This window comes from Nomia melanderi, chromosome 4 (genome assembly GCF_051020985.1).
Source record: "Nomia melanderi isolate GNS246 chromosome 4, iyNomMela1, whole genome shotgun sequence".
NCBI lineage: Eukaryota > Metazoa > Arthropoda > Insecta > Hymenoptera > Halictidae > Nomia > Nomia melanderi.
In genome coordinates this window covers 10,601,704-10,625,848 of record NC_135002.1, presented here as the reverse complement: position 1 = coordinate 10,625,848, position 24,145 = coordinate 10,601,704, and the positions used below count along the sequence as shown (strand labels likewise).

The window sequence follows — 24,145 nt, the reverse complement described above, 5'->3', positions numbered from 1 at the left end:
AGTCTTTATTTCACTAACGATTTTAGCTCATTAGGCATGTACAGTATTTCGATGTTGAAATAACTTTGAGAAACTTTTACGTCGGAATATCAAACAACGAAGATTTCCCTGTCACAAAGGGAAATTAAAATCTTTGTATGACAACAAAGATGAAAATTTATAAATTTCACAATTTTGATAAATCTTTGTAAAATTTGTAATACCATTATTACGTATCATTTCATTTCTGTGATTATTCCTATGTGTGTTTACATCGTACGTGTTTACTAATTATGCGAAGGGCGACTGTATCAATAAGTATTGCGCAGTTAGAGCCGTTTACTATCGTTAAATCGACGATCAATTTACTATTAATCTAATAATTATCATATTTTTTAATGTCACCTATCTCCTTCCACCGTTTTAACAACGCGATTCGGATTCCGACAATGAGTATGATAAAACGTCACAAAACGCATCGAAATTAAAAGATCAACAAACGTTTGTAATCATATTTACACATTAAACAAAAACCGAAATTCTGTTCCTTCCCATCGAGTCAATAACAAATCCATCTCAAATCCAAACACTTCCCCATTTTATAAATCCTTCTATCATTCTAAACCGCATACATAAATCACAAGGCCGCTGAAAACAGCAACACCTCAGAAATCGAAACACGTATGATCTCGTTTCAACCAAACAAACCTACAAAATCTCAATTAAAGTCCCACGCGCAACACTTGTCGCAGTGAAACAACCGGGAAACCGCTGGAACCAAAGACCAGATTCCCAATAATCAACGATCCACGATCCCCTAACCAGAACCCCAATTTCCACATTCGCGAAACATTGACTCACCTGGAAGTTTCCAAAGACGCTGAAGAAGTAGAAGAAGAAGAGGACGAAACGGCAAAATAGGAACAAGAAATCTAATCACTGTCTCGTCGCAGCGGAACTCTCGGCGTAAAGATCAGTGGACAGGCGGCGAAGACGTGCGAATCCGGGAATGAATGGACCGAGTCGGCCCGATGTGTCTAGACTGTTCCCGACGGATCGCGATCGAGCTCGCAAGGAAGCGAATGGGAAGGCGGCACGCAGCTCGACGGCGTCGCCTCGACTGATTCAAGAACCGAGCGTGAAGTGACGGCGCGGCAGGTCTCCGGGGTTTACGTTTACCTGATCCGAGTGTAACAGCGGCGGGTTGAGGACGAGCTGATCTCCTAGCTGAAAGGAGACGGGCTGAGAAAGACGACAGAGCTGCGCGGAAGAGCGACGGGGACAGGTAAAAGAGGAAAACAGCTGGAAAAGGAGGAAGAAAGAAAGAGAGGAAGAGAGAAAGAGACACTCACTGACAGAGTCCCGGTGGCGAGCGATGTGGCGGAGGCGGAGGGGGCCTTGGCGGCAGGGGGAGCGGACAAGTAACAGGTGAGAGGGGCAGAAGGTGGAAGAATGGGTCTTACAACGTTGCCAGGTTGTTCGAGGCCTGGGTATATACCCGAGGATGTGTACGGGTTACGTGTACGAAGCGACGAGTGGAAGCGTCGATCCGGCGCGGGAAGAAGCGGCCACGGGAGTATGGATGATAACAGGAGCGGCGCCGGACAAAAGGGATGATGAGGTGGCTGAGCCTGCCACCCGGGACGTCCGACGGCGCTGTGTACACATTACCGTGCGGCCGGGGCACCGTCAATTCTATCGCACGCCGGTACCAGACTGGAACATTGTAACCCCGGAGTGCGAGAGGTTGCTTCAGTGGGGTTGGATTCGGATCTTGGGGATGATGGGACGATGAGTGTTTGGAGTAGGTAGTTGGTTTTATTTTTCTTGATTTTGTAGCGATGATTGGTCATTTTCGTGATCATTTGGTGGTAGTGATTGTGATGATTGTAGTGATAGTAGTAGTGTTAATATTTTTAGATTGTATTTAGTATGTAATAGTAATATTGTGTAGTAATAGTATAGTGTTAATAATAATTCGATGGTTTTCGAAATAGATTGTCCTAAACATAAATCTGCAATACAATAAGAATATTACAATATTATTAATAATATCAGTGACAATGATCATTATTATTTAAACGATCAAAGTTATCGATACGCGTTAGATACTAATTCGATGGCCCTCTTATACTAAACTATCCTCATTATGAATCTATGAACATTCCATGTACCCATTTTCGAAGAACAATTACCATATCTGAAACAAATCGTTTGAATCGGCGTCCGGTACAATAACAATCCAAGAAACCCGGGAACACGTAGTCCCCAGGCAGTTGAGAGACTTACGTCAGCGGTTACCTAACATCGGCTAGGTGTTCGCGAAAAGATAAAAGGAAAAAAGGAGAGGAAGAAACGAACCGGGAAGAAAAACAACGTTCGTCCTAACGGCGGATGGCCGATTTGAATAACGACCCGTAGGATCTTTATTTCTGCTAAACATTCATAACCGGCGCGTATTAACGACGCCATCAATCAGCCACGCGACAGTCGCAGATTGAAGCGCTGATGCTTTTCCGCAAACAGATCGATTCGTGCGAAGCTCGGGTGTATAACGAGCCGGCCTGCCGCGGCGCGTTCCGCGTGGACAATTCAATTCGCCGTGGAAACCGCGGCGAGCCGCGAGAACGAAAACATGCCGGCCCGTCGCGAATCTTAACGAGCAAAACGTCGGCCTGCTCTGGCCTGGCGAGACGTCGACCCAACGATTCTCACCGGGAGAAACTACGATTCTTTTTTGTTTCCCGGGACGCGTCGACTCCGAATGAGTCACGCGACCACCGCCGTGCCGGGATTGCACATATCGGCGAACAACGGTGGCGTTACAGCGCGGAAATGATTATTTTAACCGAGGATTTTGAAAAGGTTTAACACGTTGAACGCCGCACGATTTCATAGAGCAAAATGCACAAAACGGAAGAAATACAATATTAAATCATTTGACTGAATTGGATTATTATCATTGCACGTTCATCAAACTGAATGTCACCGCGATGGGTAGCATTATTTATAATATAGAAATGTTTACGAATAATCATCGTTTAATTTAGTGAATTATAGTAATTCGATTTGCTTGGAGGTCACCGGTGACCTCCATGGCGTACAACGTGTTAAGGAAATATATATTGTCGTCTTATAAATGATGTGATTTATTTATATGCCTTCTATTCTAACAAGTTAAGGTAAACAAAAGATTTTTCAACCAGTTGACTACATTCGATGAGTATACGCGTCATCTTAAAATCATAATGGTACTAATTTCTTCAACGGTCAATTATTCATTTTTTCAGATGAACTTGTAATTCTTCTTTGTTTCGCTTTAGCTTTTTGTTAGAATATGTTATAGGTGCATTTGGCCTGCGTTTGGTATACACATTATTTGATTTCGTTGCGAGCATTATCAGAGATTTATAAAATGAAACTTCACAGGTAACGAGTTAATCTTATTACAATGTTTAGACAGGTAATCTATAGATAATAAGGAAGAACATGTTTTAGATTAAAAGAATTTGACTTATCTGAATTCTTGGAAATGGAAGGGATATAAAAAAAGTGCATTATTTCTGGATGACCCAATGTATGTAAGCAAAATATATTGTATATCATTTGCCCGCTGCGATTTAGACATTTACGTAACCTAAATATCATTTTAAAGTAAACGAGAAGAAACCAGAACTCACTCGTTGGAACTGATATGTGCGCCGGAGATATCGATTTCTCAAAAATGATCTTTTCCAGCTGAGAAACGTGATTTCTGTGCTGGACACTTTTACACCCGACATTGTTCGTCCTAAGGAAACTAAAATTTCCCGAGAAATCCGACGATCGTAAGAGCGCGAGTGTGCAACACGGCGATGTTGAAAGAACGATAACGATACATTAGGAATCGATATCAACCTCGCCTAGATCAGAGTATCAATTCCGCGAACGCGAGTCGGCTACGCGGATTACGATACGTTTTGCACGTAGGTGTCGCTTGTGAACCTTGACGCAACACACCGGTTCAACGAACCCTGCCGATTTTACGATCGCTTTATAAGGACCACCCTGTACGTGCTGATTCTAGCAATTGGACCTGGGCCGTAGCTTCATTCCAGTGAAAACTGGGAAATAACGGTCGACGGCAGAAAAATTGTGCATTATTTAACGATCCGCATCATCTTGTAACGCTGTCTTCTAAAGATGATTCCAATGTACTATTTCATGCATTTTACGTTCGTCATATTAAAGCTACACTTACGTATATAAATATATTCGATTATATAAGCTGTTAATTTCAACTCGGGCACCTAAACTATTTCCGCTGTTATTGAAAGTAAAAAAATATGACTAAACAGAACGGCCTTCGCAGGATTTTGTTTTATCACTATCAGATGCCCGCCTTAACCTTTTAGCTACCGCGGGACTAGCCGGGAAGTTATACCTCTGTACGGCGAGGTTTGACGCGGTCTGCATATCGTAAACGTAGCACTGTGATTTGAGACCGATCGAATTTTCCACTGTGCGATTACGTTAGATTAGACTATAATGTCCTCAACTATCGATGACAGAGAAAGAATCGTGCCACTATAACGGTACATCGGTCAATAAGGTGATATACATAAGAGCTATAACGGCGTATAGCAGCTAAAAGGTTAAAACCATGTACTTAGGCATTTGTTCTTACTTTCGATAACAGCGAAAATAATTTAGGTGTTCGAGATCAAATTAACACCCTGGATATATATCATACATTTTATAATATTCATTCAATTATCCAATTACACGGAAATATTCAGAATCAATGTCCTATACCACTGCATCAGTTTCTCTATTTTATTTCGCGTCCTCCGTTTTAGCTAATGAATGATCTCCGAGACACCGTAAAGAAAAATAAAAGGGAGACAGAAAACTCGAACAGATTGCACGCGTTAATTCCCGCGGGACGTGGGAACCTCGGATCGACCCAGATCCAGCCGGTTATCGTGAGGAGATGGGCGTCGGCCCTGGTCGTCGCGTCTCGTCTCGTCTCGTCTCGTCGGTGCCGCTTTTCGGCCCGCTTCGTCTTCCTGGTATATAACGGGTCGCGACGGACGCGCCGAAAACTTTCTCCGGTGCTGACCTATTATCGGCTTGCCATTATTATCGCTGTTTCGCGCAGTCGGTTAAGGTTAGTGGGTAACCGCGGCTGCCGGCGCGCCGTTTGCTACCGCTGAATTACGGGCCGGGTGACTCTCCAGCCGGGGGTCACGTTTTTCAGAGTGGAACGACACTCTCTTTGACTGGCCGCGCACGCTGGAAACCTGTAATTCCTTCGGCAAACATCGTGAACTAAAATAATACTTCGCCGGATCCCTTCCGCGACAAGTAGAAAGTCCCGTGGAAACGGACGTTTGCGCGCCCGATTCCGTTTTTACGCGCCGGTTGTGGGATGAAGATTATTCGGAACGACCGAAGATTATTGACTTTCGTTAATTTCCAAACGAATTACCCTAGATTTTTTTGTTTTCATTGCGTTCGAATGATTGAAGCGCAGAAACAATTACGCTAGACTTTAACAGGATCGCTAATGGTTTGCTATAATCTCTTACGGGATTGGCGATTTTAGACATATACAATTATTTTGGAAGGCGTCTAATAAAACAGCGGTGATTTGTTGAAACTAATATGTATTTGAACCTTTTCTTATTTGGACATAAGTAACTCTAAAATTCTATTTATATATGATATTTGGTAAAACACGTGCCTTTGCGTAATGGTACGTTAAAAAAATTATGTATAACGAGAAATTTCGGTCGCGGTCGCCAATGTGTAACTATAAAATAACTAAATAATATAACAAAACTAATACAATAATACAGTTAATAACAGTAATAACAATGGCACTAATAATACAATATAAAAATATACTAACATCGATTGCAATACTCACCGACAGTCCGCTACCAAAAGCACAAACAAGTGAATCGACAGAACATATCTGCAGTCGATAATCCTCAAAACGAACTCTGAAAGCACAAAAATCTTCGTTCAACGCTTATCTGCCCATGCATCCATGTCAGTAGCGTCGCAGTCCGTGGAACAAGCGCAAGAGTTCGATCCAGAATCCGTTCCTTTTTTTTCCATTCCATGAATGCTCAATTAAACGCCGACGGCTGGAATAAATTTCCCCCCGCGGCGCAGCTCGGCCTGGCTCGGCGGTCCAGCCAGCTCGCGGCAACATCAAACCATAATCGGCTGACAAAGATAACTGATTCTGCAATTAAATCGATTCACGGGGCGAGCTTTTAGCCGATGAGAGATTGCCCCGCGTCGATTCTTCCTTTTTCACCCGGGCTGTCTGTCGTTGGACGCTGACTCCCGCGAGTCCTTCGATATTAATTGCCGTTGCACGCGTGTAGCGCTACGCACACCGCGATGAGTCATCCACGTGGAGCGGGACGACCGGGGAAAAAGGTTAAGGGAGAGTTGGCAGGGGGCAGCAAGGTATAAAAGGTAGCCGCGAGAGATAGAAGGATGATCCGCGGATCGAACCGGTTCGCAGATAAGAGATAACCGCCGCGGCCGGGCCGACGTTCGAGAAATCGATCAAGAAAGGCTGCAGCTCGTTCCAATTTTCTTCGCAGGCTCGGTAGCCCTCGCCCTCCACGGCCAACCGTCCCGCGACGCGTTCCCGTTCTTTTTTTCTCATCCTCTCGCCCAGGTTTGATCGCCGACAATCACTGGCCGACGTAATAAATTCTCCGCCACTTAAGTCATAAACACAAGGCGAGGATCTCTTCCTTGTTCTTCTTCTTGTGCCGCTTCTTGGTCGCCTTGCCCTTCCTTTTTCTTCTTGGCCGGGTGTCGCGTTCGAGCTTCTCTGCTTCTGGTTGGTTCGCGAATTATCTGGAATTATTCGACGTGGACGTCGAGGAATTGGAAATGGAGAACGATGAAGTGTTATCGTGTGTGGGGGACTCTGGGATTTTGAAGGAGCTTCAACACTAAAACCACCAAGCAGACTTATGATTCAGTTTGCATATTAATCAGTTTCTTTGCAGTGTTTGTTGTCTTTTAGTAATTATGATAGAAGAGTTCAGGAATGGGCCAATTTGACCTATTTGGTGGTTTTAGTGTTAAGGATTGTTGGCTTTGATAGTTTCCACCTTTGTGTTTGGATTTCTTGTTTTGACTTCTTTATGTGGGACTCTAATGTTTGCTGTGTAATTTGGAGATGTTCGAAGTTGTTAGTCATGAGCAGACATGTGAATGGCTGCAAACGCGAGTATGAGTATAGAGAACGAAGTATGATATGAAAAGAATGTCATTCTATATCCATTACTTAGCTTTTCTCATGGTAAAAGTTATGATGCTTTGTGTGTAAGTGGAGTAAATCAAGCCTAATAGATTGCAATCTTTTGGAGTGGGTGAAACCACCCCTTCAAAGTGAAATTCAACATTTTGGCAAAATGATATTTTCGTATTTGGAAGATTAAGTCGCAAACAAATGATTTGATTACTCAAGCAGGAAGTGATCAGCACGTAGTCTCCTTTTTCTATTATTTAACAAACTGATATATAATTTAGTTTCATCTACTAAAGGTTTCATATATTTCAAAGAATCTTCGTCCGCAAAGGGTTAAACGTTTCTGTCAAATTCAATCGTACATGTTCTAAGGCGCACTCTAAGAATTCGAATGATTAAATTACTGTTTAACCAGGCCTCCGGACAATCTAGATCGCAGAACATAGCGAGGGTCTCGTTTAATCGCACGGTAGCACGATTTCGAAAACACGCTGTATAATCGTGTACTGCCTACGTGCTGGTTTCAATAACATAAAATTAATTCGTACACGTCACACGGAACACGAACTTTCTTTTCACCGGTCGGCATAAACAAACCGGTGAGTCAGTGACGTTTAAACATCGGCAAGCTCCGGCTGACTCACACGAGGCTTGCGCCGTTGATTAATGCGCGGTTTGCTGCGCGCAACGCGACCCGATATTTATTACTCGCGTTAATTGAGCCTATTGCGAACGCGAGAGATCCCTAACAGTGTATACCGCGAATCGCGCTTCATGCGATCGCGGTACGACGAATTACGCCTGGCCGCTTGCGTCCCGTTAGACCGGCGATCGCGTCGAACGGTCCCAGCCGTTACGCGTAACGATCCAGAGGAACGGTCACCGCTGATCCACCGAGGGACCCACTCTTAATTGCGATTAATCGCCCGCTGTTGATCGCGATGCACAGCCGGACGAGATTTCCGTGAACATCGTCGCGGCTCCGCTTCGCGTTTCTCACGATCGCCGATTAACCCCTTGACTTACAATATCGTGTCAAACTCGTGACGAAAATTTTCGATTGAATTTGACAAATTTAAGTGTTATTTATTTGTTTTAAATATAAAAATTACTTTTCGAGTTTCAATTGTTAACCTTTTAAATAAACGTAGACATAAAAACAGGATCAGAAGTTTTTCTTTTACGAATTAATTATTAACGATGAAGTAATTGTATCGATCATAATTATTTTTATTGAATTAAGAAATATTAGAAGGCGTAGAGCTACCTGTGGAGCTTATGGAATAAGTACGTAGCAAATATGAATGTTATATATAGTATCGCTCGTATCATCTGTTACTAAACACAAGCTTGAGCTTGATAATGTTAATTAGGAGATGATATATTAGATAGATAATAGATTAATGTGGTTTAGAGTAAATTTTTAACTGTACTTTCTTAGCTGTGATTAGGAAACTCTTATTAGAAGAGGAGAAAAAGTAACGATAATCCTTCTTCAGTTTCTGAGGCTTTCGGTAGCTACATACATTATAAACGCAACGAAGGATACTTTATCACTGTTCTGATTGGTGTACAACTTGTTTAACTTCTATCGGAGCTACGCTGTAAACGTGCCCCATATTCGTGGCACGTTCGGAAACAATACCATTTATTCACCTTTCAATGTGTTTCATGAATCTCATCAGGTGCTCGTGTATCCTTTCGCATCCTTGATTTTTAAATTTGATATATTTCACGTACGATATACCTTTGATTCTTAAAATCCTCTCTTCTTCATGCATACTTCATTATTTTTCACTGTACCGTAATTAATGTGTAATCTACAATTCGGTCGTAATTGGTTCTTGTACAATATAACCACGGGTTCGAAGAAGAGAATTAGCGTGTTACATTACAAAAAAGAATGCACGAATTAATGGATGCTTCTTCAAAATTATATTCCCATCATTATTGGAGGAAACAAAAATAGAAAGAATAATCTGTTGCCGGTAACGGGTAATCATTACCCGAATAAAGTATTCGGCTAACAAGGTTCCATTCGGCTAATTAACTTCGATAAATATTTATTGGATGCTTCGCATCGAGATATCCAAGAATCCGAAGATCCTCAGGAAATATTCTGCTTGTTCAAAGGTAAAAAGAGAACGATGCTCTTTTTTTCGACAGAAATTACAGTCGAACTTCGATATGTCGAATTTCAAAGGACAGCAAAAGACTTTCGAGCTATAGAGGTTTTTATAGCTGAATCGAAGAGAATAACAAATTTTTCGAGTTACCGAGACTCGAATTATCGAGCTTCAAATTATCAAAGTTTGAATCATCGAAATTCAAGTTATCGAGAGTTCGCGTTACTGAAGTTCGAACTATCGAGGTTTGACTCATCAAAGTTCGAATTATCAGTGTTCGAGCTATCGAACTATCGAGGTTCGATTGCAATACGCGTTACTATAAACAGTGACGAATAATTATCTTGTCACTTTTCATTCTATGAAAACATAACTATTGCACTTATACATGGCCAAAGTAGATTTCCACTCTAACTCGTTGGAGCACGACTATACATTGAAACGTTTTCGTCTGCCGAATCAGTCGTTGGCGCGTAATAACAAAAAGGAAATTCGAAATTTCGTTTCTATCGCGAGAAATTGAGACACCGAGCGCGCGCGAAGGGAGAAAACAAAATGTATGCGCACCGCAAAGTGAAACGCACCTTCGGTTTTCCATTGACCGCGCGCAAAACGTTCGCCGAGCGCCGAGATCTCGCAAAAGATCGTTCATTACCAGCACGTGCCCCAATTACTCGAGACAATCGTGACTGTATTAAGCTCGTCCCGTTAGACGTTAGAGACCGACGCGAGCTGGCTCGACGCCCACTAATGTGCAACCAACAATACGAATTCGCCCCGAGGATCGTGTAATCGACTATCGAGACCTTCTCGAAGCAAAGGGAATCGAAATCAATCGCGACGAGCTGGATTTTGGCTTATTGTCAGCGACGCTATTAAATTTTACTATGAAACGTACGGAAAATTTACTTCTCTTACTAAAAACCTGCAATTTTCGTATTTAACAATTACTCTTATTGTTGCCTGATCTCTTCTATTGTCTCTTAGTGAATATAAAAATTGCGTGTATTTTAGTACAGAAATTCTAGTAAGAAACTTCCTCGTGACAATATTGAAACATAGTTTTATATTCAACAGTGCTTCTTTAAAACAAGAGAAGCTTAAAAAATGAAGACCAACGATAAAAGAGAAAAATAAAACAAATGAATATAAAGAAAATTATAAAAATGTAAAGTAATTATCTAAAATAACTACAGACTTTCTGGTGATGGTCCGGTGATTTCAACGCTTGGTCAAGAAGTACCGTCGGTACAGCAGCGTACTCACGAGAATTCCCATCAAATAAATGAAGTACTTACACACCCAACCGTGCACAAAAATCAAATCAGAGCACACGATCCCACGAGAAACGCAGGAAAAATCGACAAAAACCCGTAAAGTACAACAACGAACCGGCCAACTGGAAGGTGAATATCAATCAGGAATTATTTTCTCCGTTGACCGGTGATCATCGTCTCCCCTCAATTACGTGCAAAACGTTTCGAGGAAATCCCGAGGCCACCGACGAACACAGTCGATGCGTTTTTTACGCTTGTCCCTCCCCTCCGCACTCGGAATCGTTCGTAACGGCTCGAACAACGAAGAAAGCAGGAGAAAAAGGCAAATTCGCGGTTGCGATTGTATGGAATCATCGGGTTCTCGCGATCGCGCGTTCGACGCGGGGAAAGGTAACGAGAGAAATAGAAAAAGAAACCGGCGGAATCGCTTACGATTAGGATCGCGCGTCGATTTCCCTGTAATCTCGGATTCTCTCTGGACCCCGGTGCAACGGGGAACAGGATTTTTCATTTCGCCACGGCAACGGCGCCTGTGCGGCTGTTCCCGCCAAGATGCGCGCGATAGGGAAGGCTGGTTCGAATTACGCGACGGAGACGCGATAATGATGATCGCCGCGTCACGGTCGTCCGGGGACATTTTTCACGCCGCGCGAGAATAGTGGGAACATTCGATCTTTCTTGCGTCAAAGCCGGGGATTGAATAAGTTCCGAAAATAACTGTTGTATATCGGTTCCGACTAAAACAGTTATGAAGAACCGCAATAAGTCGTAACTGTTATTCGGTGTTTCGGTTCTGAGCTATGTCGGTTTAGATTCCGGTTCTTCAGAACCAATAACGGTTCTGTAACTGTTATTCTTCGGTTCTTAAAACAATTATTAACCTGTTAACTGTGGAATCTAGTTTTATAAATCTCTCGTTTTGCGAGGAATACAATGCGTCTAAAGCATATTTTAATGGAAAACCAAAGCGAAACAAAGAGAAATTACATGTTTATCTGAGAAAATAAAGAATTTATTGTTGAAAGAATTATTTAGTCAGATAATGGAGAGGTAATTATTCTGCGATAAGTTTCATTGGTTCGCGATTCTAGCCGCGGTCGTTTGAAATTGAGATTGCAAGGAGAGAACAGAGTACAGATGTCCGATTAATTGAACTCAATTGAAAATTCGATTATGTATTAAGTTAACCAATCAGCAATTATAGAAGAGAAAGCATAACATGTAAACAATCAATCATCATCGGCGTTCCTCGAGAAAATTGATTAAATATAGAGAATAAATCTTGAGCTACTCAACGCTCTATACAAAGAGAAAGTTATCCTTGCAAGAGTATGTATTGTAAATACTCTTTTCAATTAACATTTATATCCCCTATATTAACCTCAAGAAAATCGGGTAATCGAATCAACATTGCATCTCAATCCAAGAAACATTCCTAAAAACACATATCAAATGAATCCTTATATTCCCTAATATTTATATCAACTCCAAATTTAAGATAACCTACCTATCTGTCCCGATGAATTTAATTAGCTAATTACCTAATTACTTAACGTCGATCCCGTAAAACCCTTTGAATCTCACGAAACATCCCCAAGCGTCCGTCAAAGGACTGCGAGGAATCCATTCTCGCAGCGGATAATCGAAATTGTCCCTTTCTACGAAAAAAGAACAAAAACAGTACCGAATGGTGGATGAAAGAGCCGTGTGTGTCCCTTTAACTGAAACCCTGGCTAAGAACGAGAGGCTCACGATCTTTTTCTCCCGGCGTCGCGACGCAGGAGAGCGACGGTGTTTGCGATGGTAGCGACGCCGAGATGATCGGTAACGGGAGACGCGGAGGCGGAACAGAAAGGGATCGCGAAATGGAGGAGGATGAGGACGAAGGAAGGGAGGAAAGGAGCTCGGAAGGTGGAGGTGGTGGAGGTTTCGGTGGTTGGAGGTCCCATTTGCTCGGTGGGCTGACGCAACGTGTCAAATCCTGGTACTGGGGCGCCAGGCCCCTCGTAAGTTTTCTAATCAAACGAACCACAACACACAGATCTAACCACGCACAGATACTTCTTATTATTATCTATTCTTTCTTTATTTCTGTCTTTCTTTCTTTCTTTCTTTCTTTCTTTCTTTCTTTCTTTCTTTCTTTCTTTCTTTCTTTTCTACGATCTCTCCATCTTCTTTTCGTTTCTTTCTTTTGTCTTTCAAGCTGCCCGCGTCGCTCGGCGATCTCTCGCCGGCCATTACGACGCTTCGGAATCGGACAACTCGAACACGTGGAAATCTACTCGAAGATCTTTGGAAAGATCGATGGAACCGATCGGCGAAAATGTTCGATGATTTACATCCTTTGTGAATCTTTATTTTTATCTAATCGTGACACCGTTTTTGGTTTAATCGTGATCGTGGTGGATAGATACGATTGCTGTTTAGTTTACGGTATGCAAATATGAACTAGGACGATTATTATGTTTGTTACAATTTTTTTTATTGAATTAAATTATAAATTTTTCGCGATTCTCCGAGTGTTTTACATTCACGACTTTGAACAGTATACGGAAGTACATTCCTTTTACTCGAACTTGTTCAGTTTGCACACGAAACAATCGTCGGAACAGGTTTCTTGTTTTCTGTTTTGAGTTCAAGATGTCAGGTAGCTCGAGCCATGTAATTAAACTTCTTCGAAACAGCGAAGACAACGTACGCCACGGTGTGCATTAAGTCTGAAGGGAAGGTAAAAACGATATGGAAACCTGAGCCTGTGACGAACTTAATGTTCGTCGTTAAATGCTAGAGTCCAGTATCCTTATTAAAACCAACATTATAATGCAAGAAAATCTAAGAACAGAATAGCAATAGAAACGTTTTTGTGAATTCTGTGAAACTGAACAATGAATGCATATCACAATATCTAAAACTAAAACGATAACGATAAAACAATACGATTGGTTCGATGATCTTACGTATATTCGTACAATCTTTTACTGAAATTCAAAATATGATTTGAAGATTAATCAAGTTTTAATGTAATTCATTGAAATCGAAATATCCCCTGAGTTCGACGATTCATAAAATTTCCTAGATCTTCGAGCCATTTCCACGATTCGAAGTGGAGAAGCGTCGAAATACTCGCGAGAGAGATAATTGACTGCCCATCACTGTTTTTGGCTTGAGAATAAATAGGGAGGGCGGAAGACAAAGAGGTTGTTACCAACAAGGGGGCGTTTCTCGCGAGGGAAAGTGTCTTCTCTAACGTAGCTCTTAATCTTCTCGAAGAAATACATTTCTAATACATTCTTCTACCTTTACCGAAGTAATTTATTTCCTTTGATTTCCATTGAGATTACAGAGTTGAGGCAAACTTTGTTTTACGAAGGATAAAGTCGCAACGTTAATTCAGCTTCTTATCAGAATGTTCTCGCGAGAAAATAACGTTGAAAAAAGTCAAACGTAAACATTAATCTCGATAATGAGTCGCCTTTAATCATCGTTAGCCTCATTCCTTTAGACCTCTACGATAGACTCAGTACATAGAAAATAGCGAATTTAGATAGCGTAACGACTATAGTGTCCTTCATCGAACGATCCGCTAAATAATTACGATAGAAGCGCAACTAGAATGTAGATTATACAGATAGCCACAATAGATAAGTGTCTCTAATAGAAAGTTTTAGTTTTCCGGCAGAGTCGAGGGACTCGAGAGTTTCGATCATCTTCGAGCTCGCGTCCATCCTGGCAAAAGTGAAACCAAGTCTTCATTGTTTCCAAGATTTTTATTTACTGTAACATTGGTATTAGTGTCTATTGTAATACCCATTGATTTTCAACGTTTTCGAACTTTGTTACGCAACGAGTTGCTCGACAATGCGATGATAGATAAAAGAAAACAAGGAAAACAAAAATTTCCCCTGCCAGAGTGCGTGATGGGTAACCAATCAAGCAAATCTTCGTCCCGATAGGGAGTGAATAATTATTATCAAGCAATTATCGAATCACGAGTCGAATCATCGGATAAGATCATTCCCTTCGGCATGTAATACTCCCAATTAGATTTCTGTATTTCTCTTCCCACTGCCATTCTCTTCTATTTCTCTTCCTTTCTCTGGCTCTGTCTCTTCCTCTCTATCTGTCTGTCTATCAGTCTATCTATCTTTTTAACTATTTGTCTATCTTTCTATCTACCCCATGTCTCTCTCTCTCTCTCTCTCTCTCTCTCTCTCTCCCTCTCTCTCTCTGTCTCTCTTTCTCTCTCTCTCTCTCTCTGTCTCTCTTTCTTTCTCTCTCTCTCCCTCTCTCTTTCTTTCTCTCTCTCTCTCTGTCTCTCTTTCTTACTCTCTCTCTCTCTGTCTCTCTTTCTTTCTCTCTCTCTCTGTCTCTCTTTCTTTCTCTCTCTCTCCCTCTCTCTTTCTCTCTCTCTCTCTCTCTCTCTCTTCTCTCTCTCTCTCTCTCTCTCTCTCTCTCTCTCTCTCTCTCTCTCTCTCTCTCTCTCTCTCTCTCTCTCTCTCTCTCTCTGTTTGTCTCTCTGTGACACTCCGATCACTCACCTTATCTCTGTCTATTTTTCAATCTGTCACCAAGATCAGTTTCCTTTTTGCTCTTAGAGCTAGCGAACTTAGTCGAAATAGCGTTAGGTGTGTACGTGTTTTTTCTTAGATGTCTTGCACATGCTACTTTCGATTTGTCCTTATATTTAAGCACGACTACTAACGCACCACGTTACACACGTGCCTATAATTATATGCAACGAAGGCTAAGAGCAGTTCCTGTAATTGTATACACGTGTGCAAGCGTATGCGTATATCAAAGTATATTTACATAGATGTCTTGGCATGCACGATCACTTTACTCACAATCGAGAATGAAAAAGATGTAGAAACGGAAAGGGAACAGGATCCGCGACGCGTGTCACGTAAACGAAATTAAAGTTGATTTAGACTCGACTCGAACGATTAGAAAGAAATTAGGCCGACCTCGTAATGGACTTAGTCGATAGACATAGTTGATCACGGATGCCATTTTCTTCGGTCACACGAACATCTCGAAAGTATCGTTAAATTTTACGCGCCGTGTCTTTTGCGATAAGAAACAATTGTATATAAATATAATATATATCTTATACGATCTACTTTTCTACTTGTTGCAATCTTTGTGTTATAATTGTGTTAAGCTTTGTGGAGTAACGAATAATTGTACCAATTCCTGCTACTTAACGTTTATTAAGATAACACAACATCTGTCATAGAACCTTGTGTTTTCATTCTGGTGTAACGGAAGGTAGCCACGTATTTGACTAACATTATTAACCATTTGCCTTATAATATCGAGCGAGACTCGTGATTTCAAGCAGAATTTAACAAATATAAATAGTACTAAATTCTTTTGAATACAAATGAAATGTTATTCTTCTGTTATCAATTAATATACTTTGGAACAAGCATAGATATAATATGGGTAGTATGTCTAGAATGTTTCTCTTTCTTTAATAAATTATTGGCGATAAAGTAGTTGGGTCATTCTTTCCATAAATTATTAACAACGAAACAATTGAATCATTCTTTCAATTAATTACCAACGACAAAGCAGTCGAATCATTCAATAAATAATCAACAAGAAAGTAGTTGAATCAGTTTCTCAATAAATTATTAGTGACCAAGTAGCCAGATCATTCTTTCAATAAACGATCAACAACAACATACTCAAATTGGTCCTAATTCGGAAAAAAATCATAGGTCAACGTAGATTAACGGATGCTATCTCGACGTTCGTGTGGCCACGATCGTACGTTCACCGTAGTCCGTCGCCAAATAGAATTTTCACGATGGAAAACAGTTCGCGGCACGAAAGTCCGCAATGGAGCCAGCCCGCTATCGATGAATCAGTGAATCAGCGGAGAAAGTCCGGACAGAGAGTTTTCACCGAACAAGGAAACCCGGTGGGACAAACCCGGAAAATCTATGAAGGAACGATTTCCTGATGGGCACCGTGATCGAGCGACGCGCAATTATTCGCCGCGGCTCCGTCGTGTCTGTTTGCGCGATCCGATCGATCATCGCGTTCGAATTAAACCTCTTTCGTTCTCGCCCCGACGCGACGCCGGCTCTCTTTTATTTCTCATTTCACGGAGCTTGGGAATTTAAGCGAACCCCCCGTTTTTTTCCCTTTCTTCTCTTCTTGTTACCCCTTTTTCGTTTCACAGAGATGGGAAATCCTGCTCGAACGATTCGCGACGAATGCATGCAACGGATAATCATTTATTCAATGACAAACGAAACGGTTCTTCTCACGGGAAGAAACGACGAGATTATCCGCGCGTAAATTATTTGCCCGCCGCTGAGGACGTTGCTCGGATACGTTGGAAATAATTTATCAAAATTCTGTGTGCGCTTAAGCAGAAATATCTTTTCTTGTTATTCTTTTTTGCGTTGATCGATGGGTGTTGAATATGTAGATACTGTCTATTCAAATATCAATTTATTATTCATTGCTGTTAATACTCGAGTGGACAATGTTATTAAAACTAATTACCTATTATCTTTCTGATTAATCTCTATTGTCCGTTTAATTAACAATCGATCAGAGGAGGGTAACAAAATCGACATCAGTTTAATGTACAAGATAAAAGTCGAAATTCTCAAAACAAAGTGTTCTTCAAACATTCATTCATTACATATTCAATGCAGATGTAATTATTCAATAACTTTACAATCTACATATTTATTTCCTTGCGCGAAACTTTATTTTTTATATTCTCCCAGGTGTCGTGAGAGTTAACAACTGTTTACAAAAATTCACGTTTATACCATCAATTAAAAAGAGACAAGAGTTACGCGGAAATTAATTTCCATCTCTGTATAAATTCTTCGGCGTGCGTTTCATTTTCACTTTTTATTTTCGGGAATCGCTGCAATCTTATTTTCGGCAAGTCCGATAGGAAGAGAAATCCTCGGCGCGATGCGGCGCGTATTTGCGTGTCTCGCTGGTCCGCGAAACACTTTCACCATCCGCGATCCACGTTTCTCCGTGCGTCGAGCCAGCGACTCGCGAACAACTCGATTTCCATGTCCGTCGACCATGACCTATGGTTCCGATTAACCCCCCGACGGCGGATGTTTCCAACGATTCCATAATCACCGACGTTTCGGACTATTCGAATCGTTACCCGTTAACCCTTAACACTAGAACCACCGAGCGTTCAACACGTTGAATGCCGCGCGATTCCACGTAGGAAAACACAGAAAATGAAGAGAATAGAATATCGAATTATTTTATATTAAATCGTTTTATTATTATTGTACGTTTATCTTGCCGAACGTCACCGTATTAGGTAGCATTATTTATAATATAAACGCGTTTGTAAATAATCATCGTTTAATTGACTGAATTATAAGAACTCGACTTGATCGGGGGCCACCGGTGAGCCTCGTGACATTCAATGTGTTAATATAATTAACACTGATAATACCGACACTTTTCCCAATGTAACTAATGAAATAATTGGTTACAAAATGAAGATAAACAAGTTAGATGATCATTTCGTTTTAGTGAAAACAGAAACAAAAGGAAAGGTAAAAATTGAAATTAATCGGACAATATAGAAATTGATGTAACATTAAATGGACGAAAGGAAACGGAGAAATTGAAATCCGGTCATTTGACTGGTTCCCAGTTAATGTTAATATGTAGTCGTTATCAAAATTGTAACGATAGATTTCTTTCGATTTCTTCGTATATTTGTTATATTATTCAAATGAAGCTACTTTTTTGTAAAACCATTTCGGATATTTAACAGTTTCGAGATATGGATCATTGAGAATTTAGAAAACTGAGACCCATCATTTTGACAGGTAGTTCTAGTGTTAACGGTCGATAATTGTTTAACCCTCATGCTGGCAATCAAAATGTGTAAAATCCAAATGTTGTTATTACAATATCTTTGCGTGAATTCTTCATTTTCACCGCAAATATTGACGTGAAAATGTCCAAAAATAGAGTGCAGTTTTGCCAAATTGCCGCGAGAACAATAGAAAATTGTATAGAACGTCTCAAAATCACTTTACCCGTGAATCAACAGAATATTATCTAGACGTAAAGAAAACGGTTGTAGGACTTTTGATGTAATAAAACAGAGAATATATATTTAACTGTATCAAGTACAGTAAATTGAAATGAGAACAAAATTTTTCACATTTCTGACCCTCTCCACAATTAAGGGTTAATTCTTTTTAGAAATTTGTTCAACCGTTGTTCCATGAAATACTTCGATCTTGTTATTTAGTTCCATATAATTAATCGAGAATAGTTAGACATACACGCGTGAGAAGTTAGATTTAGTTTATACAAATCCGTCTCAGGGTTAATCAAACCAAATTCGACGGGGCGAGCCGCTGGAAGCGCATTAATTCGGATATTCGACTTTGAAGGTTCTCAAGAAATCTAATCAATAAGACTGTCGATTTTTATGCGTTGATAGCATCTGTGAATTTACACAAAGCAAAGAAACAATATCTTTGTTTTCATTAATAAACATTGCATGGAAATCTTATTGACAAAATTATTAGTATTTTGTATGAAGTATTTGTAGTGAACAATCAAAATATTTCTATTATTCTAATTTTTAAAACGATAAAATTCAGAATCTTGAGAAATGTAAACTTACGTAAAAATCTGCAATCTATTGATCAAACCTTAGCGGAGATGTTCAACGAAGACCCGACGATTCTAATAAATCTTTCCTTGGATATTGTTATTACTGAACGACTCAATCGCACACGAAAATTAAATCGAAACGAATACAGGCAAAAGGAAAAGTGAATATAATTAGAAACTTTGTATATAAACAGAGGCGTGGTTCAAATCGCAGTGAAAAGTTCGGCAGATCCTAATCGCCTAAAAAAGAAATTTGACGTTCGATCTGCGCGTGGAGAAATTTTGATAGAGAACTCTATTCAGTAGACAGCGGATAATCATTCTAATTACCATGTATTATTAATCAATTTAGAATGATTAATTACTGTTTGAAAAATAACATAAAAATGTATTGAAATCGGTTGCAGCTTGCGTTTGAACATTTCTCACAAACATAATCACATGATAAGTTCATCAGGATCCGAAGTCTACTGATACGAATTTCAATAGGTGCAAGCAAAAGCTTAACCCCTTGACCTGCATTACCGTGTCAAACTCGTGCGGAAAATTTTCAACTGAATTTGAGAAATCTAAGTGTTATTAATTTTTCAAAATATAAATTAAATATTACATTTCTATTATCAATCGTTAACCTTTAGATTAAACGTAGACGTACAATAAGCATCAATATTTGTCCTTTTCCTAATAAATTACTAACGATAAAGTAATTGTATCGATCATAGTCAAGAGATAAATCATAGGACAAGGGGTTAAAAACGGTTTATTTCGAGAAAAACGATGATTCGTATGGTAATCTGGAAGTAAAAGTAGTTTGGACCGTCTTCGTTCAACACTTTCCCCTATCATCTCATAGTATTTTTTCTTTCATGAACACGTGACGAGTGGCATCTGCCTACGTCGTTATTGTTGCCCGTCGGCCGTGTGTTGTTCAAAATCGATCATGCCAGTCGCAATGCCAGACGAGAAAGAGAAAGAGTCGCGGTAATCGAGCTCTGATAATTACGCGACAAACACCACCACTACTACCACTACCACAACCACCACCACCACTACCACCACCACCACCACCACTCTGTCCGAGCACCACCAAACACCCAATTTTGCTACCAGCCTATCAGCAAGCATGACTTAATTTTTTAATATTACTCTTGTGACCTATATCGATATGTATTTGTCATGACTTACGTTCTCAACACGATGTTATGTACGATTGCATATATAGGTGCACCGGGTGATGTGCAACGTTGTGGAGAAGCGATGCCGGTAGACAAACCGAGTTGGCTGAACATTTTCCGTTTCATTTTGATATCGATGTGAACCCGTAATTACTGTAATAAGAAATTGCAAATTTTATTATCGTCGAGGAAAATTTTGCACTGAGAAATGCATAAGATGATTTTCGTGTCATGACAGTTTTTAGCGTATCATGGTCTTCGTAACGAAAAATGAAGTATTATGATGAAAGATGCTTGAGTTATGTTTTGATTGGTTTTAAATTAATATTGAGATGCTTAGTCAGTAATATATCTTCCTTTGTAACGTTCAGAATAAAAGGTTAGAATGCTTTAAATGGTGGCCATATTGGCGTGTACTAAATAGTTCTTCAAAATGGAAGCATTCACGCTTCAAAGAAAAAGAAAGAAGATATTTAAATTACTTTTATTTAAGTAAAAAATGAAATAATTATACAAGATATATGAAACGATAAAGATTTTGTCTTAATAAATTTTCGTCTTCGATGTGAAATTTCCAAATGTAAGAGAAACTTTAATTGATTTGGTTATTTTTTAATGAATAGCTTGAAGGAAATGGTGTTACAATGTACACGTCGGAGCGATCTTAACAACTTCAGGCAGTGTTTTCTCGTTAATATCGATTGACACGAAGTGTCTACTTTGTCACGGGCTTAAAACTCACCTCGTAACCAACTTTGCAGACTACCAGGACTCCCTTCGACTACAGCGTGCACACAAACTCGTCAGCATCAGCCTTTTTAGCTCTTATGTGCTGCCATCGCGCGCGAGCGTGCCGGAAGTGACTTTGACGGGCTGCGTGACAGCCGCCGAGCCTCGAAAATTACTTAAAACCTTCTTGACATCTTCGAAGATAACAAATTCATACCCAAAAAGATGAAGAACCGCTTTTCAGTCAGCGAATATTTATAAATAACCCACAGAAACTTAAATTGGAAAGGAAAAATCAATTTTGTCCACGTACATTTTCAAGGAACCACGAGATACACTTTCATAGCCATAGTTGAATTCAAATGTAACGTAGAAATTTCACAAAAGTGCTTTTATTAATTCGTGTGCTTTTACTAATTTTGAAATTGATATAATTTCAAAATTATCATATTCCTTGACTAATTGGAATTACCCTTAACGTATCACGTACTTTTCAATCGCCAAAATATCTTCACATCACCTAAGCTATAGTTCCTACTTGCAACCACGCATTTGCCAAAAACTAATCTCAGATGCTCTGAATACAAAAAATGATCTTGTCGTTCCCTGAAAACTACATGTACCAAGTACATCTTCACAGAAAGATCATTCAAAAGTGTTTCACCAGAAATACACATTTCCCGATGAAACATTCTTAAGAATAACGTTAATAATAATACTAAAAAACAAAGCTATTATATTTCAACATTTCACACATTCATACAACACACAAGACTTAATCAAAAATAATTTTCCTATATCAAATCAAGTGGTGACTGGCAGTCAAAATGCAACGGGTGATTTACTTCCAACCGGTGCAGTTAATTCAAAATAAATCTGAACATTAAATTGAATGTTCAACTTTGTCGTGAGCGTGGCGAAATAGTAATTTGGACGTTTGACAAGGGGACGGCTGTCACGAGGCCGCGAGGTCGACCGGGAGCCGGAGACCAGGCCGTCAATTCCCGCCGGTGAAACGTAGCTTTGCCCATTCCAGGAACTCGCGCACAAGCTCTCGCGGAGCTTCGACATGCAGGAAGCGCAGCTCCTCGAGGAAGGCGGTTCCGGTGGCGGGTCCGCCGGGGCCGGTGGTGCCGGCGGCCCGCCGAGGAGACACCACAGCGCTCAAAGGTTGACCAGGAGCGAGATGTCGGAGAGAAGGGAGGAGGACGGCGCCCTCGTGGTACCTGATCATCAGGGGAACCTTAGGATCACCGTGAAGAAGACCAAATCGATTTTGGGCATTGCCATCGAGGGGGGTGCTAACACCAAGCATCCGTTGCCCAGGATCATCAATATACACGTGAGTCGATTTATTCGATTATCCGGTTAAAACTTCCGCTGCCACAGTGGTCCTATGGGACCTGAGCCCGGAATGAGTTGAAAACAATTATAATTCATAAGACAACTAACATCGAATAAAAATGCTCATCGTAAATAACTAGGTGACAGTGTAAAGCAAGAATTGTGGTAGCAAATAATTAATAATCGTTCCTTTTTATCTTTGCTACAAAGGAATAAGTGACACGTAAGACGCTGATGTCTTTCATGGCAGTCAACGTGTTAACGCGTTCAGTACCGCGTGTATATACAGGTTGTCCCGTAACTGGTACAAGCGAGCAGAGACAGATTCTATGTGAAAATGAATTGGAAATGTAGAATAAAATTTGTTCGTATGAAGCTTTGTTTTCGAGAAAAATAAGTTTGAAAATTTATCGAGTATACTTGCACTTGATTTACTCTCTGTTCGAAGTATTCCACTGTGGATCACCTCCACCCTTCCTCGTAGATATTGTCAATATTTGCATGTACCGAATAAATCGATGATTTAATTTCTTTTTCTGAAAAACAAAGCTTCATGTGGCAGAATTTTATTCTATATTTTCGATTCAGCTTTTCACGTACAATCACTCTCCACTCGCTTATACCACCTAAAAAACTTATACGTATCTTAATATTTTATTTGAAAAATCAGTACACTTTACAAGCAAGCAGAAATCTCAATAATGGCACTTTTGTAGTTTGTATAAGGAAAATAATAACTAATAAATTCGACTTCTCGGTTATTCTGGAATTGCAATTCTCAACAGCGGATACCGTGGTTACTTTGGAAACTACGGAATCGTCTTGGTAACTGCAATATCATTTTGAGGATCACGGTAAAGCTTTGGAAACTACAGTTAAAAAGTGCAATAAAAAATTGGAATTCATTCGCTTTGATAACCAGTTTTTATCCATGCCATGTACTATAACGGAATTATTAATGTATTAATAATTCTACTATTAATATTCTACGAAAGTTCTGGTTTTATTATAATTCGTATAGTCCGTTGATATTGATCGCGAATAAGACTGATCGCTATAATTGCAACCGTGTTGATAAGCCGGGAATGTTGATAACTCGTTGTATTCACAGGATAATGGAGCAGCTTACGAGGCTGGCGGGCTGGAAGTCGGTCAATTGATTCTAGAAGTTGACGGCCACAAAGTCGAAGGTAATTTCAGAACTAATATTGGAATTTTTATGTTGTTACTTCGGAACTGTGCCATCGGGAGTTCTGGCTTGGAAAAAGGGAGAGAATGAGCTACGTTTTTCATCGGTCGGAATGAAGAACGATAAACGCAACCGTGCTAGTTCACCAACTAATCTTTTTCCAATCAGTAATTCCCAAGTTTCGCCCGTAAAGAAATTATTGATCTCTGAATTTTTTATAAACCCTCGTTTCTATAAACCGCAACGTCACGTTCAGTTACGTTTCAATCTTATATGACGCGGACATTTTCACGCTTAAATTCGGTGAGGACACGAACACTATATTTGATTTAAAAATAATTTTTTAAAAACTTACCGAAGAGAATATTCGAATTGACACGACTTAATATAATCACATAACAGTGATACAAGTTAATGAT

At 40.1% G+C, this 24,145-nt stretch overlaps 1 protein-coding gene across 2 annotated transcripts in view; it reads left to right on the top strand.

The window, feature by feature from the left end:
* dysc (whirlin protein dyschronic) overlaps window positions 1-24,145 on the top strand; it is a 161,950-nt gene that overhangs the window by 123,822 nt on the left and 13,983 nt on the right. Inside the window, exons 12-14 of one of the 2 annotated variants that reach the window (XM_076367022.1) lie at window positions 12,431-12,655; window positions 22,215-22,535; window positions 23,649-23,727. In XM_076367022.1, the coding sequence (XP_076223137.1) occupies window positions 12,431-12,655; window positions 22,215-22,535; window positions 23,649-23,727 (625 nt within the window). The remainder of the gene's footprint in view (window positions 1-12,430; window positions 12,656-22,214; window positions 22,536-23,648; window positions 23,728-24,145) is intronic. The other variant, XM_076367023.1, reaches the window with a different exon arrangement.